The sequence below is a fragment of the Somniosus microcephalus genome, chromosome 3 (genome assembly GCF_052327205.1).
Source record: "Somniosus microcephalus isolate GS21.2 chromosome 3, FLI_Smic_1.0, whole genome shotgun sequence".
In the NCBI taxonomy this organism is placed as follows: domain Eukaryota; kingdom Metazoa; phylum Chordata; class Chondrichthyes; order Squaliformes; family Somniosidae; genus Somniosus; species Somniosus microcephalus.
The window spans coordinates 364774260-364792335 of record NC_140989.1 but is presented as its reverse complement, the minus strand read 5'-3'; the positions used below and the strand labels follow the sequence as shown (position 1 = coordinate 364792335).

Sequence of the window (18076 nt, the reverse complement as noted above, 5' to 3'; positions counted from 1 at the left end):
GGCAAAGATTGACTTCAGGTGAGTTATCACAGCTCTTGATGTGGTACTGGACAAGAGAGCCATCTCCGGATAATTGGAATAATAATCAATAACTAACAAATAGTCTTTTCCTTCATAGTGAAATATATCAGTTCCGACCTTTTCCCAAGGTTGTGATGGGAGCTCTGTGGTAATGAGGGGCTCTTTTGTTTGCTTGTAGTGATACTCCTGACATGTAGCACACTCGCTGATCAACTGGTCAATATCAGAGTTCATGTTTGGCCAGTAGAGTGCCTCACGTGTTCTCCTTTTTGACTTTTCTGCACCCAGGTGCCCTTCATGTATCCTGTTGAGCATTTCTCATCGCATAGAGGTGGGCACTACTATCCTGTCACACTTAAGCAGTAGTCCATTGACCACAGAGAGCTCAGACTGAATGTGATAATATTGTTTACATGACCCTTTCTTCCAGCCCTCTTGAAGATTTCTCATTACTTTACTCAGGACTTGGTCCTTTGATGTCTCTGTGACTATCACTGATAGTTGTTCCTGTGTGGCGGGCAATGCTGCGTAGACCATATCCACATGAAGAGCCACATCCTCTTCTGATTCACTGTTTTGTGTGGCGTAAGGCGCAGTCCTGGATAGTGTGTCTGCAATGAACATTTGTGTCCCTGGCACATATGTTAGCTCAAAATCGTAACATTGAAGCCTCATCATTAGGCGTTGTATCCATGGTGAAATGTCACACAGATTCTTCTTTGCGATCCCTAGCAGTGGCTTATGGTCCGTTTCTAGGATAACCTTGGGAAGACCATAGATGTAGGTATGAAATTTTTCACACCCAAATGCCAAGCCAGGGCACTCCTTCTCGATTTGCGCGTACCGGCACTCTGTAGCCGTCATGGAGCGTGACGCATATGCCACTGGTCGCCATTCTCCTTCATCTTCCTGTAGAAGGACAGCCCCTAATCCATTCTTAGAGGCATCTGTGGACACTTTTGTCCTCTTTTTAGGGCAGAAGAACTTCAGTAGGGGTTCACTTGCTAGAATGTGTAGCAGCCCCTTCCATTTTCTCTCATGTTCATGTCCCCATTGGAACTCTGTCTCTTGGTGCAGCAGTTTTCTCAGATGAACAGTTTTCACTGCTAGATTTGGAATGAATTTTCCTAGGTAGTTAACCATGCCAAGGGCCCGCGGAACCCCTTTCTTGTCCTTTGGTTTCTCCATGTCATGTATAGCCTTTACCTTTGACTTGTCTGGCTGAATCCCCTCTGTAGAGATCTTGGCCTAGAAATTCGGTTGGTTGCGCCAGCGATTAGCGCCTAAAGAGCCCGAGATTTGGGGCATTACCCAATTTTCAGACGTGCGCAGTGATCCTAGCGCATCCTGCCATATTGAGTAGCCTGTTAGCGCCGGCGCTAAGTCTTTGCGCCCGCTTGCGGGCGCAGGCAGATAATGACGTCATTTCATTGTGCAACGCCTTTTTGGCGCCCCGTACCGGAAATTCAGTGGCGCCCCCCTCCGTTCCGCCTGGCGCTATTAGTGACAGTTGGATGGAACGTTACCAGGTCCTTCTCGGACTCGGGGGGCGCTCTTTAAAGGGGACAGCACTCGTATAAAAGCGGCAGCCATTTGGCCTGGCCATACTGCTCGCTGCTGGAGAGAGTTGCAGACCTTCAGTTACACAGACTTATTCTTATTGAGCCAGAGGAGCCTTGGGACCTTCAGCCCTGTCCAGAACAGTTGGATCCAGAAAGCTGACTGCGTCTTACTCGTCGGCCAGAATAATGGGAGCTGCTTTGGAGGGGAACGTCATCCTGGCTGAACAACTGGCAAGGGCACAGAGACGGAGGGAGAGAGGGCCGGGATTGGCCAGAAGGAGGAGGGCCAATGGACATCGCCAAATCCGACCATACGCTGCCAGGGTTTTCAGGCAGCAGGTCTCCTACCTTATCATGTCGGAGGAGCAGTGTCTGCGAAGGCTCAGATTTGGTAAGGATGTTGTCACTGAGCTGTGCCACCTGCTTGCTGGGGATCTGCAGCCGCGGATACGGTGCAGGACCTCTCTGTCGGTGGCCGTGAAAGTCACTGTTGCGCTCAACTTTTACGCCAACGGATCGTTTCAGGCAGCAGCTGGGGACATATCAAATATCTCTCAATTTGCGGTGCATTGCTGCATCCGGCAAGTGACAGCTGCCCTCTACAAAAGGAGGCGCGATTTAATCACCTTCCCTGTGACCCTGGAGAAGCAGGGGGAGTGCGCACAGAGCTTCGCGGCTATTGCGGACTTCCCCATGGTGCAGGGGGCCATTGATTGCACACACGTGGCTTTGCGGGCGCCATTACAGAATCCGGAGGAGTTCCGTAACCGAAAGGGGTTCCACTCCCTTAATGTGCAGCTGGTCTGTGATCACCGGCAGATGATCATGGCGGTGAACGCACAATTCCCTGGCAACAGGCATGATGCATTCATCCTGCGGCAGACCTCAGTGGCTGACCTTTTTGAGGCCCCAGCTCACCCACGAGGCTGGCTTCTGGGCGACAAGGGCTATCCTCTCTGCCCATGGTTCATGACCCCGCTCCGTTTGCCCAGCGCCCCGGCAGAAGAGCATTACAATAACAGCCATCAGGCCACCAGGAACATTGTGGAGCACACAATTGGTGTGCTGAAGCAGCGTTTCCGTTGTCTAGACCATTCGGGGGGCGCCCTACAGTACTCGCCGGAGCATGTGGCGCGCATCGTTGTTGTCTGCTGCATGCTCCACAACCTGGCCATTCGACGCACCCAGCCAATGCCAGCCGACCCTCAAGGTCCAGCAGAGCAGGTGGACGAGGAGGAGGAGGGGGAGGAGGAGGAGCATGCGGGCGAGGAGGATCAGGAGGAGGAGGAGGAGGAGGAAGATGGGAGGGCTCCAGAAACTGGAAGGGCCGTTCGTCAGAGGCTCATAAGGACTCGGTTCTAGGCCCCTCGGACGGAATGGTGGCTGTGAATCGAACAGCGCCCTCCGGTTCGCTGTAAGCCTATGAAGGCCTCGATGATTGTAAATAGTGTACAGCTCGATTGTAAATAAAAAGTTTTCTTTATTTTCAAACAAGTGCTTCCTTCCAGCATGACAACGTAATGGTAACAGAAATCATAACTAACAAACTAACAGATAACTGTCTGGCAACCCGCCGAAACTAACCAAACCATAACAAACAAACACAGCAGGTGTGGACAGCCTTAAATCCGGAAAAAGAGGCGTCTTAGCACCTCCCTCTACTGGTGACCCCTTGATGGAGACCGACTCCTCTTACGAGGTCGGCCCCTTCCCTCCCTGCAGCTCCTCCGTAATTGGACCCCAGTGGCTGCGTCAAGGCTGGGGGACGCCTGCTGAGTGTCTGGAAGCGCTGAAGCCCCTGAGGGACGGCCTGGACGACCTCTGGGCTTGGAGGTCCCGCAAGCAGGCTCCTCCAACTGGGCATGTCTGCTAGCAGTCTGCCACGCAGGTGGTGGCAGCTGCTCTGCTGACGTGCCAGCGGTGGCAGCAGGACTGCTCACATGCAGAGAGAGGACACCTGCACCGTCGTCGGCTGAAACACTAGCACTCTGACGGGGCCGCACAGGATCATACGCCACAATCGACTGCTCCACAGATTCATGGCCTGCTGTGGTGCTGCAAGGGCCTGGGGTGATCCTGCCTGATGCAGCTAGGGTGGCAGCAGAGAGTGTTCGCGTGGCCTCAATTTACGTGTGGACGAGGCCAGCAAGTGACTGTGTGGCAGCAGTGAGGACCTGCGTGGCAGGTGCCAGTGCTTCGGAGAAGCCATGGACAATCCTTTCCGCTGCTTCGGACAAGGCCGGAACACTCCTTTCCACTGCTTCGGACAAGGCATGGACAGACCTTTCCACTGCCTCGGACAAGCCCTGGACAGACCTTTCCACTGCATCGGACAAGCCCTGGGCAGACCTTTCCATTGCTGGGCCGAAGCCCTGGACAGACCTTTCCATTGCTGGGCCGAAGCCCTGGACAGACCTTTCCATTGCTGCCCCAAAGTCCAGCACACTCTTTGCCAGGTGTCAATCGACTCAGGCATCCTCCCCACTGCAGCCATCAGCTCAGTGTGCCTGAGCCGGGCCTAGGTGCTCATCTCGGCAAAGCTACGCACCTCCTCTGCACTCTGTGCAGCAGTCATGGTGGCCTGCCTCGCCCTCCGGGGAGACGGCCCCCGAGCGTCCCTACCCCCCGCGCGTTGCTGCAGGCCACTGGTTCCTGCAACTGGCTCCTCATCAGAGCCCCCCCCCCCCCCCCACCTCAAGGGAACAACTATCCCCAGTCTCCAGGTGCGGTGGCTCCCCTGAGGCTGGCACGGATGGTCCGGCTTCCTCCTGGTCGTCGCCTCCGGAGGCACTGGCACTGGCAGCTTGAGGGGCCGGCTCCCGAGCTGGTGATGCAGCATCTGAAAGCAGGGAGGTTGAAGAGTGGCTTTAGCAAAAGGACAGTTTGGCAGCAAGGGATGCAACAGTGCGGCAATGCTATGACATGGCTCCACATTGAGAAAGCATGCTGGCGGGGGAAACAACTGGAAGGTGACAGCTGTAAAAGTAGAGAATCTTACCATCGCTGTGGACAATGGGGTCGGCAGCTGCAGTGGTGACAGGACCACTCAGACGTCCTCCCACAATCTGGTGGACTCTCTCCTCGAGATCCATCAGAGGCTCCAGTTGAGGACGGCCTCCTCCGGTGCGAAGCTGCTCCTTGCGGTTTCTCGCCAGCTTGGCCTGCAGGGCAAAGGACGGGAAGTGATGTTACATGATGCCCTGAATGATGATCTCATGCCCCCCAAGGTGGAACAGCCCTTACATGATGCCCTGGGTTATCATCTCATGGCCCCCATGGTGGACCAGCCCTTACATAAGAACATAAGAAATAGGAGCAGGAGTAGGCCAATCGGCCCCTCGAGCCTGCGCCGCCATTCAATAAGATCATGGCTGATCTGATCCTAACCGCCAATCTACTATCACAGAACCATCTCCTGAATCTAACAGAATTAGACACACGAAATAGGAGCAGGATCAGGCTACATGGCCCCTGGGCCCGCTCCGCTACCCACAGGGCCATGACCGATCCGAACCTAGACTCATGTCCAAATTCCTGCCCACTCCCCATAACCCTTTATTCCCTTTACTTCTAGGAAACTGTCTATTTCTGTTTTAAATTTATGTAATGATGTAACTTCTACAGCTTTTTGGGGCAGCATATTCCATGGACCTACCACCCTCTGAGTGAAGTAGTTCCTCCTCATCTCAGTTTTGAAAGAGCAGCCCCTTATTCTAAGACTATGCCCCCTAGTTCTAGTTTCACCCATCATCGGGAATATCCTCCCCGCATCCACCCAATCCAACCCCTTCACAATCTTATATGTTTCAATAAGATCGCCTCTCATTCTTCTGAACTCCAATGAGTAGAGTCCCAATCTACTCAACCTCTCCTCATATGTCCATCCCCTCATCCCCGGGATTAACCGAGTGAACCTTCTTTGTACTGACTCGAGAGCAAGTATGTCTTTTCTTAAGTATGGACACCAAAACTGTATGCAGTATTCCAGGTGCAGTCTCACCAATACCTTGTACAACTGAAGCAATACCTCCCTATTTTTATATTCTATCCCCCTAGCAATGAAAGCCAACATTCCATTGGCCTTCTTAATCACTTGCTGCACCTGCATACTAACCTTTTGAGTTTCGTGCACCAGGAACCCAAGATCCCTTTGTACTTCAGTACTTTCCAGTTTCTTGCCATTAAGATAATAACTTGCTCTACGATTTTTCCTGCCAAAGTGCATAACCTCACACTTTCCAGTATTGTATTCCATCTGCCAAATCTCTGCCCACTTACTTAGCCTGTCTATGTCCCCTTGCAGGTTTTTTATGTCCTCCTCACTCACTACTTTCCCTCCCATCTTAGTATCATCTGCAAACTTTGATATATTACACTCGGTCCCCTCCTCCAAATCGTTAATATAGATTGTAAAGAGTTGGGGACCCAGCACTGACCCCTGCGGAACACCACTAGTTACTGATTGCCAGTCTGAGAATGAACCATTTATCCCAACTCTTTGCCTTCTGTTAGATAGCCAATCCTCTATCCATGCCAGAATATTATCCCCAATCCCGTGATTTTTTATCTTAAGCAATAATCTTTTGTGTGGCACCTTGTCAAATGCCTTTTGGAAGTCTAAATACACTACGTCCACTGGTTCCCCTTTATCCACCCTATATGTTACTTCCTCAAAGAACTCCAGCAAATTTGTCAAACATGACTTCCCCTTCATAAAACCATGCTGAATTTGTCCTATTAAATTATGATTATCCAAATGTCCTGTTACTGTCTCCTTAATAATGGACTCCAATATTTTACCTACCACAGATGTTAGGCTAACCAGTCTATAGTTTCCAGCCTTCTGTCTACTGCCCTTTTTAAATAAGGGCGTTACATTAGCAGTTTTCCAGTCTGCCGGGACCTTTGCTGAGTCCAGGGAGTTTTGGAAAATTATTACCAATGCATCCACAATCCCTACCGCCACTTCCCTCAAGACCCTAGGATGTAAGCCATCAGGTCCAGGTGATTTATCCGCCTTGAGTCCCATTATTTTACCGAGTACCACTTCCTTAGTGATTTTGATCATGTTTAGCTCCTCCCCCCCTATAGCCCCCTGTTTGTCCAGTGTTGGGATATTCTTAGTGTCTTCTACTGTAAAGACTGATACAAAATATTCATTCAGTGTTTTTGCCATCTCCATATTTCCCACCATTAATTTCCCAGTCTCATCCTCTAAGGGACCAACATTTACTTTAGCCACCCTTTTTCTTTTTATATAACTATAAAAACTCTTACTATCTGTTTTTATATTTTTTGCTAATTTACTTTCATAATCTATCTTCCCTTTCTTAATCAATCTTTTTGTTATTTTTTGCTGTCTTTTAAAGTTTTCCCAATCCTCTATCCTCCCACTAGATTTGGCTACCTTATATGCCCTTGTTTTTAGTCGAATACTATCCTTAATTTCTTTACTTAGCCACGGATGGCTGTCTTTTCTTTTACACCCTTTTCTTCTCAGTGGAATATATATTTTTTGGAAGTTGTAAAGTAACTCCTTAAATGTACACCACTGATCACGTATCGTCTTACCCTTTAATCTATTTTCCCAATCCACTCCACTCAATTCCACTCTCATACCTTCATAGTCTCCTTTATTTAAGCTTAGCACGCTTGTTTGAGATCCAACCTTCTCACCCTCTAATTGAATATGGAATTCAACCACGTTATGGTCACTCATTCCAAGGGGATCCTTTACTAGGACATTTTTAATTAATCCTGTCTCGTTACACAGGACCAGATCTAAGGTTGCTTGCCCCCTGGTCGGTTCAGTTATATACTGCTCAAGAAACCCATCCCTAATGCACTCAATGAACTCATCCTCAAGGCAGCCCTGTCCAATTTGATTTGTCCAATTAATATGATAGTTAAAATCCCCCATAATTATAGATGCTCCCTTATTACAAGCCTCAACTATTTCCTGATTGATACTCCGTCCAACAGAGTTGCAACTGTTCGGAGGCCTATAGACTACGCCCACTAGTGGTTTTTTCCCCTTATTATTCCTTACCTCCACCCAAACTGTTTCATTATCCTGATCTTTTGACCCAATATCATTTCTCTGTATTACAGTGATTCCTTCCTTTATTAACATAGCCACCCCACCTCCCCTTCCTTCCTGATCGTTAAATAACCTGGTATGTTTAATTCCCAGGCATTGTCACCCTGCAGCCATGTTTCTGTAATGGCCACAAGATCATACCCATATGTAGTCAAATGCCCTGAGTCAAATGTGCATGTGTGTCACCAGAAAGGGCCATGGGTGCTTGCTGACAGATGGCCAGTGGGGCATAGCACACCCTGTAGCCATAAAGTCACGTGCTAATGGAGGGATGCATAAGTTTACATTAACTCCACTCACCCTCACGACCCGAGTGAGGTCGTTGAATTTCTTCCTGCACTGCACAGGGCTCCTGGTCGCCATGCTGCTGGAGTTGACCCTCTGAGAAACATCCCTCCAAGCTCGTCGGTAGTCCTTATGATTAGGCCTCCTGCCATTGTCGGGGTAGAGGAAATCTCGCCGGCGCTCCACTGCGGCCACCAATTCCTCCAGAGACTCATTGGTGAAGTGCTCTGCTCTCTGCCTCACCCTCTCCATATGCTCCAAATTTTTTGCGCCAGAGAAGGGCCTGCGCCGATTTGCAGGCCTACAAGGCGCAGAGTGTGGATGCTGGAGCTGCCTGACCCACCCCTTTAAGAGCTGGCCGGTGCCTGGAAGTCCCGTGGTCATGGGTAATTGAGAGCACCTGCGCTGCGGCTGGACGCCCCGATATTGGGTTGCGCCGGCATGTTAGCGCCTTAGGTGCCCCATGTAACGCCTGAACTCGCGCCTCAATCACCTTTGGGGCGCTGCAACCCAATATCGCATGAGGTGTCGATAAGTTGCGTCTGGCTATAAAATTTGTGCTCCGCCAATTCTAACGCCCCAAGCGGGGCTATACCCAATTTCTAGGCCTTGTCTCCGAGGAATGTGATTTCATTGACACTGAACTGACATTTGTCTTTATTTAGTTTGAGTCCATACTGCTGTATTCTCTGAAGTGTTTTCTCCAGTCTGGTGTCGTGCTCCCCCTGAGTGGAGCCCCATACTACCAGATCATCCACGTACACCCGCACTCCCTCCAGGCCCTTGATGATTTGCTCCATTGCTCTGTGAAAGATTTCTGGGGCGGAGCTAATACCAAAGGCCAGGCGCTGGTTGGAGTATCGACCAAACGGGGTGTTAAAAGTGCACAGCTTAGCACTTTCTTCATCAAGTTTCAACTGCCAGAAACCATGCGAGGCGTCCATCTTGGAGAAGACTTTCGCTTCTGTCATTTCGCTGACTATTTCCTCTCTCTTTGGAATTTGGTAGTGCTCTCTTTTGATATTGGCGTTAAGGTCCTTGGGATCCATGCAGACACACAATTTATCAGTTTTCTTTGAATTGACGCAGACCATGGAATTTACCCAGTCAGTCGGTTCCTCAATCTTCTTTATGACAGCTAGTCCCTCCATGCGGTCTAGCTCTTTCCTCAGTTTTTCACGGAGAGCCACTGGAACTCTCCTGGGTGCGTGAATCACAGGTTGTGCATCCTCTCTCAGTTTGATGGAGTATGTAAAGGGCAGTGCTCCAAAACCCTGAAATACATCTGCATATTTGTGTGCTATAGTCTCATGAGTCAGATTTGTACTATCTTGGGGGGCACTCTGCACACAGTTCAGTTCATTGATAGTATAGACTCGTTTTACCAAGCCCAAATCCACACAGACCTTATCCCCCAACAGTGACTCATGTCCTTCAGGCACTATAACAAAGGTCAAAGGGTGAATGTGATTTTTTACCTTAACATTCAGCCTACACGTTCCTTTTGTTTCAATGCTTTGTCCATTTTATGCCTTCAAAGACACTGTCTTGTTCAGTATTTTAGGTCGCACTTTGAGATTCCGTGCATCACTCCAACTTATGAGGTTTGCCTTAGCACCTGTATCTAGCTTAAAGGGAACAATGGTGCCATTTACCAGCAAGGGAGCTATCCAAACTTCAGTCTTTGGTCCTACAGAGTGCACTTCATTAGCATTTTTGCCCTGTTTTGACTCATTTTGCACCATTCCAACAAACAAAGTCTCTGCTCCTGTCTCTTCTGTCTCAATAGCATGCACTGTCTTTTTACCTTCAATTTTCTCTTCCCAAAAACACATCTTGGCAAAGTGATTCCTGCCTTTACATTTTGCACAGTTCTTCCCATAAGCAGGACACTGTCTGGCAATGTGTTTATTACCGCACCGTCTGCATTCGTAAGGCATCATCGTCTTGAACTCCGTGGGCCCTCTTGTGTCCCTTTTGTGTACCACATCCACCGGCAGGTTTTTCAGCCCCAGGGTGCTCCCGCCCGCTGCTGTGCTGCTCCCTTCGAAAGTTTTCGTGTGCATGGCTGAGAGTTCACTAGCATGACATATTTTCACTGCTGCATCCAAATTTAGGTCATTGTCCCTAAGCATTCTCTCCCTCACCTTCTTGTCGAGTATTCCAAAAACGACTTGATCACGTATCATCGATTCCTTCAGGTCCCTAAAGTTGCATGTTTGTGCTTTTATTTTCAAGGACGTCAAAAAAATCAAAGGATCCTCCTTGCTTTTGCACGCGGGAGCGAAACACGAATCTGTCATACGTTTCATTCTTTTTTGGAGTGCCGTATTCGTCGAACCATTCTATCACCTTGTCCAGATCATTTTTATCATCTTTGGCTGCAAACGTAAATGTGTTAAACAGCTCGATTGCCTGCGAGCCAGCCACTGTTAGCAACAAAGCTACTTTACGTGTTCCACAGCTAGTCGAAGCGTCAATCGCTGTGAGGTAGAGAAGAAAGCGTTGCTTGAAGACACGCCAATTTTCATCCACATTTCCTTCTAGTTGCAGGCTAGCCAGAGGTTTTATTCCTTCCATTGTTGTAGTATGTCCTTGTCGTAAGTTCTATAAATCCTGGTACCATGTAATGTTATCTTAATAATGTAATTATGAGTCTCCCAAGCAGTTGTAGTGGAGTGTCATTTATTCAGTCCTGACCCTGTGTCTCGTAGTACAGTACTTTAAGCATTGCCAAGATGGCGACGGATCCCGCCCCCGGATATGACATCAGCCGTCAACCAGCTGTCAATCAAACCCCGCTGTCTTTACGACAGCTACGGTTATCTGTACAGTAACTTAGCCCTCAGTCCTAAGAGAAAAGAAATACTCACCACCAATCACCTACCTGCTTACCTGTGACGTCACACTTTGATTTTTTTTGTTATTGAATCGGAGCCTCGCTGTTCCTCCCCTGCTGGCTCTGCTCTCAGGCCTCCTCTCACCGTGCTCTTTATTCTGCTCTCGCTGCAGCTCCGGTACCGCCCACGTCCGCTGGCTGTGCTCTCAGGCCTCCTCTCCCCGTGCTCTTTATTCTGCTCCCGCTGCTGCTCCGGTTCTGCCCAGGTCCGCTGGCTCTGCTCTCAGGCCTCCTCTCGCCGTGCTCTTTATTCTGCTCTCGCTGCCGCTCCAGTACCGCCCAGGTCCGCTGGCTCTGCTCTCAGGCCTCCTCTCGCCGCGCTCTTTATTCTGCTCCCGCTGCTGCTCCGGTTCCGCCCAGGTCCTTTCTGGTGTCGGGTCTGATCGGGACTCGCAGACCCGACACTTTGCAAAGTTGTGTGGAGGCGGGCTGGCGGCGGATTCGCAACCCGCCATCATTCATTTGGATTTTAACTCCATACCCGCCGGAAAAATCGCAGCCTAAGTGACAGCAGTGATCAAATTAGCGTTAATTCGGCAAACTTGCGATAGCTGTTTATTTTGATGGGGGTGAGGCAGGGGCCAGAGCTATTATAATTAATTTTCAACTGTTCCGGTGAGGTAGAGTGGTGATAAAGTCCCAGGAAATCATGGCATGGCGTGAGTAATGGTGCAAGTCACTTATGCCCTAATTTCCTGGAACTTCTGTGCTAGAATAATGGCATACAATGTAGACTAACCATTACTAGTTTTCAGGAAGATCTGGACCATGATTTCACCCTCTTTACTTTAATGCTCTGATATCTACACTACATTCTAGAAATTCATCTCGGGCGGTGGAGCAAAATGAGCGGTATCTGTTCGGCCGGCCGTTATATGCAACGTCTGATAATTCATGTTTTACTCCTTTACTTACAGCATTTAATGTTCCCGAGTTACACCACCTATCAGGAGGTATTTTTGACTCCCTCCCACGTTGGCCGTAGAGTTTTCCACATTGCAATCCAACCTTGAACTATTAAGGCCCCTCTATCTGTGCGGGCATGTTGACCGGCTCATACACCATTGGTGTCACTTGGCTCTTCCTATGTTCCAAAGTCATTTTTTATCTATAATTATTATTGCCAAAGTGTCAATTCTTATCATATCTTGGCATCTCTGGTTTAGCTCCCAGTATCAACAATTGATGTTAGTTTTTCAAGTTCATTCTCGCTATGCTTTCTAGCTAATCAGAATCTTCTTTCCACAACTTCCTCAAACCCCTATGTCATGCAAACATTTGCTGCATTATTTTCCTACATCTGATGTCATGAATTGCTATTCTCTATGAAGTCCATCTGAGCATTACATACACCTCATGTAGAATTAAAACTTGTATGAGTTTCAATCACATATTACTTTCAAAATATCTTCTCCAGTTTTCTCAAGCTATTTGCCTTAGTTAGCTCTGGACTTGACTATTCCAATGATCTCCTGGCATGCCTCCCACCTTGCATCCTCCGTAACCTTGAGCTCATCCAAAACACTGCTGCCCGTATCCTAACTCGCACCAAGTCCCGTTCATCTATCACTCCTGTACTCACGGACCTACATTGGCTTCAGGGCCAGCAACACCTCGATTTTAAAATTCTCATCCTTGTTTTCAAATCCCTCTATGGCCTTGCCCCTCCCTATCTCTGTAACCTCCTCCAGCCCTACAACGTCCGAGATCTCTGCGCGCCTCTAATTCTGGCCTCTTGCGCACCCCTGATTTTAATCGCTCCACCATTGGTGGTCGTGCCTTTAGCTGCCTAGGCCCTAAGCTCTAGAATTCCCTCCTTAAACCTCTCTGCCTCGCTACCTCTCTACCTTTCTCTCCTCATTTAAGAGGCTCCTTAAAACCTACCTCTCACCTGGTCTAATATCTTCTTAAGTGGCTCGGTGCCTAGGCCCAAAGCTCTGGAATTCTTTCCCTGTCAAATTTTGTTTGATAACACTCCTGTGAAGCGCCTTGGGACATTTTACTACGTTAAAGGGACTATATAAATGCAAGTTGTTGTTGTTGTTGTTGCGTTGGGTCGTTCCTTTGTTCCTTAACAGAAAAGTAAATTTCTCCACTTGGATTAACGGCCTTAGATAACTGCTGAACCAATGACATAAAAGTATTTGTAAAGCGCGATGGAGCTCTTGGCTGAGCAAGTATCTTGCACACGGACTTCACTTGAGTTGTAGCAGCATGCTCTCCAAAAACCAATCCCTTATCTTTCTTGCCCTCCTATTCACTTAAAGCCAGTTCTATAAATGTGCCCTGTCCACTCTGCTGTCAGGGCCTCTTTTTTTATTTGTTTATGGGGTGTGGGCATCGCTGGCAAAGCCAGCATTTATTGCCCATCCCTAATTGCCCTTGAGAAGCTGGTGGTGAGCCACCTTCTTGAACCGCTGCAGTCCGTGTGGTGAAGGTGCTCCCACAGTGCTGTTAGGGAGGGAGTTCCAGGATTTTGACCCAGCGACGATGAAGGATCGGCGATATACTTCTAAGTCAGGATGGTGTGTGACTTGGAGGGGAACTTGGAGGTGGTGGTGTTCCCATGCGCCTGCTGCCCTTGTCCTTCTAGGTGGAAGAGGTCGCAGGTTTGGGAGGTGCTGCCGAAGAAGCCTTGGCGAGTTGCTGCAGTGCATCTTGTGGATGGTACACACTGCAGCCACGGTGCGCCGGTGGTGGAGGGAGTGAATGTTTAAGGTGGTGGATGGGGTGCCAATCAAGCGGGCTGCTTTGTCCTGGATGGTGTCGAGCTTCTTGAGTGTTGTTGGAACTGCACTCATCCAGGCAAGCCTTCCCAGATCTCTGAAGTTTGCAGCTGCTACCCACCTATCCACATAAATATTATGATTGGATTAGCCATCTATTTTGCTATGATTTTGGTGAAGATTCCCAGTCTGCATCAATCAGCCAACCAGATTCTGTTCCATTAGTCATTATGGTAACCAGTCAGGCTTCCACCAACAAACTGAGTGAGCAGAGAACTAAACGTGATCTGGAGGTTTTACAAAAGGATCGATCTGTCTGATATTACAGAAAACAAATAAAATGTGGTAATTTTGCTCAGGAGACAACTCAAGTGAGGTCCACATGCAAGTTACTTCAAATAGTCAAAATCTAATAAAGGTTTATTCCCAGAGCTAAAAGAAGGAAAGGAAGACTTGCATTTAAATAGCGCCTTTCACAACCTCAGGCTGACCCAAAGCTCTTTACAGCCAATTATGTACTTTTTGAAGTGCAGTTACTATTAGAATATAGAAAACGCGGTAGCTAAATTGCACACAGCAAGGTCCCACAAACAAGATTGAGAAAATTACCAGATATTCTGTTTTATTGATGTTGGTTGAGGGATAAATGTTGGCCATGAGATCAGGGCTAACTCCCCTGCTCTTCGTCGAAATAGTGCCGTGGGATCTTTTACGTCCACCTGAGAGAGCAGACGGAGCCTCAGTTTAACGGCTCATCCAAAAGACGGCACCTCGGACAGTGCAGCGCTCCCTCAGTACTGCCTCCCTAACACAGGGCATGAAAGGCAATACCCCAACTGATATAACTACTGGCATGCAGAGCCTCTCTGCTTCCTCCCCAGTCTCCATGCCTAACTATCCTGCATAAAGCAAGACCAGACAAGCTGCTTCAAGCCCCTGATCTTCTCCTAGTCCAAATGTAGTTATACCAAGCAACTCGAATGCAATAATGGAAGCACTGCGCAATCAAAATGCCTCATTATGATTTCAAAATTCTCATCCTTGTTTTCAAATCCCTCCATTGCCTCTCCCCTCCCTATCTCTGTAATCTCCTCCAGCCCCACAACCCCGACCCCCCCCCCCCACCCCGAGATCTCTGCACTCCTCTAATTCTTCCCTCTTGAGTATCCCTGATTATAATCGCTCAACCATCGGTGGCCGTGCCTTCAGCTGTCTAGACCCCAAGCTCTGGAACTCCCTCCCTAAACCTCTCCGTCTCTCTCTCTCTCCTCCTTTAAGATGTGTCTTAAACCTACCACTTTGAGCAAGCTTTTGGTCATCTGCCCTAATTTCTTCCGTGGCTCGGTGTGAAGCGCCTTGGGACGTTTTACTACGTTAAAGGTGCTATATAAAAGCAAGTTGTTGTTGTTGTTTTATATATATATAATATATGTAAATGTGCACGTAAATATAAAATGGCTTCATAAAATATATATGTGCTAGCACCTTGCAATAAAAAATATTTTGGAAAATCAATTTAAAAAGAAAAGATGAAGAAAAACTTTTAGCAAAAGAGTATTGCTATCTGGGTGTTCATTCAACTTGACCAGAACCAATAATGGTTTTCCAATATAAAATGGAATTCAGAATAATTTTGTTTCCAATATGAAATTCTGCATGAAATGTATTTTCCTTTAACTTGTAATTGCTCCTTTGGAAGCCTGACTGAGATATGTTGGCATTTTTTTAAATCAGTGTGACCCAAAGCAAATCTCAACAAAGTCAACAAAGTATTGGCTGATTGGACAAAACATGTGTCACATAGTCACAGTGCCGACAAGGGCAAATTTATCTTGATCTACCCAGGTCAGCATAACCTGGGCAGTGAGATTACCACCTGTGTCAAGTCACGTCATCAATTGAATTTTAATACATTTAAAGTTATTTTAACAAAATATAGCTCATGATTATTCAACCAAACCTACGTATGGCTGTTTTATTTAGGATGAGACTGAAAGGCCGCCATAATTCATATAACATTACGAGTGAGGCATTTTGCCCCTTCAAAATTATTTAAACAGAATAATGTTATTCCAAAATCATGAACTTTGATACTGATAAAAAGTGGATTGTTCAGAGAAATGTTGATTCCCAGTGGTCACCTGATACAGAGTTACTGGCTATATATTGGGAGGCAGAGCCAAGCTGGAATCAGACTCAACATGAGGGCAGTCGTCTTATTGTCGATTCTCGCCTTTGCAGGTAAGTTAAGGCATCGAATTTCTTCTTCCTCCGTTTTTAAAAGCAAATTCTTGAATGTTTGAAAACTAAAAACTTTTGGTGCTCACTTTTGTTTGTTCATTAATTTCCAGGGAGTGAACATGTCAGCAGATATGGTATGGATATCCCTTCTTGGTCAAACGCTGTGATATTTTGCTGCCAGTTTAATTTGATGTTGCATGATTTGATGTTGCTTTATTATTTCAATTTGCGCAGACCCCGCCTTCTCCGAGAACAAGCTGCATATTTACAGGTATGAAGGCATGATTTTGACTGGGCTACCGGAACAAGGCTTGAACCGAGCTGGTCTGAGAATAAACAGCAAAGTGACGATCAGGGGAATAGGACAAAACCAGTACCTTCTTCAGGTAAGCGGGTTTATGGATATTTCTACAATATTAGATCGGTGGGAGCAAATACAAAGAAAAATAAGCACGCTCAAGGGGTTGAAATGGGATCTTACGCCATGGGAAGAAGTTTTGCCTAAAAATTGAAGTCTTTCGATCAGGCCTGTTCTTCTCAAATAGTAGTACAGTAAATGTTTTTATTTTTTTTATTCATTGATGGGATGTGGGCGTCGCTGGCTACGCCTGCATTTAGTGCCCATCCCTAATTGCCCTTGAGAAGATGGTGGTGAGCCGCCTTCTTGAACCGCTGTAGTCCATATGGTGTAGGTACACCCACAATGCTGTTAGGGAGTTCCAGGATTTTGGCGCAGCGACAGTGAAGGAACGGCGATACAGGTCCAAGTCAGGATGGTGTGTGGCTTGGAGGGGAACTTGTAGGTGGTGATGTTCCCATGCGTCTGCTGCCCTTGTCCTTCTAAGTGGTAGAGGTCGCGGGTTTGGAAGGTGCTGTTGAAGGAGCTTTGGCGAGTTGCTGCAGTGCATCTTGTAGATGGTACACACTGCAGCTACAGTGCGCCGGTGATGGAGGGAGTGAATGTTGAAGGTGGTGGATGGGGTGCCAATCAAGCGGGCTGCTTTGTCCTGGATGGTGTTGAGCTTCGAGTGTTGTTGGAGCTGCACTCATCCAGGCAAGTGGAGAGTATTCCATCACACTCCTGACTTGTGCCTTGTAGATGGTGGAAAGGCTTTGGGGAGTCAGGAGGTGAGACACTCATCGCAGAATTCCCAGCCTCTGGCCTGCTCTTGTAGCCACAGTATTTATATGGCTGGTCCAGTTCAGTTTCTGATCAATGGTAACCCCCAGGATGTTGATAGTGGGGGATTCAGCGATGGTAATGCCATTGAATGTCAAGGGGAGATGATTAGAGTCTCACTTGTTGGAGATGGTCATTGCCTGGCACTTGTGTGGTGCGAATGTTACTTGCCACTTGTCAGCCCAAGCCTGAATGTTGTCCAGGTCTTGCTGCATATGGACACGGACTGCATCAGTATCTGACGAGTCTTGAATGGTGCTGAACAGTTTGCAATCATCAGCAAACATCCCCACTTCTGACCTTATGATGGAGGGAAGGTCATTGATGAAACAGCTGAAGATGGTTGGGCCTAGGACACTGCCCTGAGGAACTCCTGCAGTGATAATAATAAAAATAATAATAATAATCAACTTTTATTGTCATTGTTAGTGCACAAGTGCAGTACAATGAAATGTAGGCTTGCGGCTCCTGAGAGTGTACATTTAGATTAAGACATTTAAACATTCAACATTCATTTGGCTTGTAATACATTAACATAAACATAACCATAATAAAGTGCATTGGCAGATGTGCAGGCTTTAGAGTTTATTTGTGGAGTTCAGTAGGATGACAGCCCTGGGAAAGAAGCTGTTCCTAAATCTGGTCGTTCGGGTGCGAATGCATCTGTAGCATCTCCCAGATGGCAGGAGGGCGAACAGACTGTGGCTGGGGTGGGTAGGGTCTTTGATGATGGTCCGTGACCTCCGTAAACAGCGTTTCTGGTATATGTGCTCTATGGTCGGTAGCCGGGTGCCGGTAATGCGTTGGGCAGTTTTGACTACCCGCTGCAGGGCTTTCCGGTCATAGTAGCTACAGCTGCCATACCATACTGTGATACAGTTCGTCAGGATGCTCTCTATTGTGCAGCGGTAAAAGTTAGAGAGGATCAGGGGTGACAGGTTACATCCCTTCAGCTTCCTTAGGAAACATAGGCGCTGCTGGGCCTTCTTCACCAAAGAGGAGGTATTGAGGGACCAGGAGAGGCCTTCCGTGATGTGGACTCCGAGGAACTTAAAGCTGTCC

The 18076-nt window shown here is 47.7% G+C and overlaps 1 protein-coding gene across 1 annotated transcript in view; it reads left to right on the top strand.

Moving 5' to 3' along the window:
- The first annotated feature begins 15794 nt into the window (after positions 1-15794).
- The window catches only part of LOC147122396 (vitellogenin-like), a 40272-nt gene continuing 37990 nt past the window's right edge, over positions 15795-18076 (top strand). The window contains exons 1-3 of the mRNA XM_085983518.1: positions 15795-15834; positions 15945-15968; positions 16069-16220. Coding sequence (XP_085839644.1) covers positions 15795-15834; positions 15945-15968; positions 16069-16220 — 216 coding nt within the window. The remainder of the gene's footprint in view (positions 15835-15944; positions 15969-16068; positions 16221-18076) is intronic.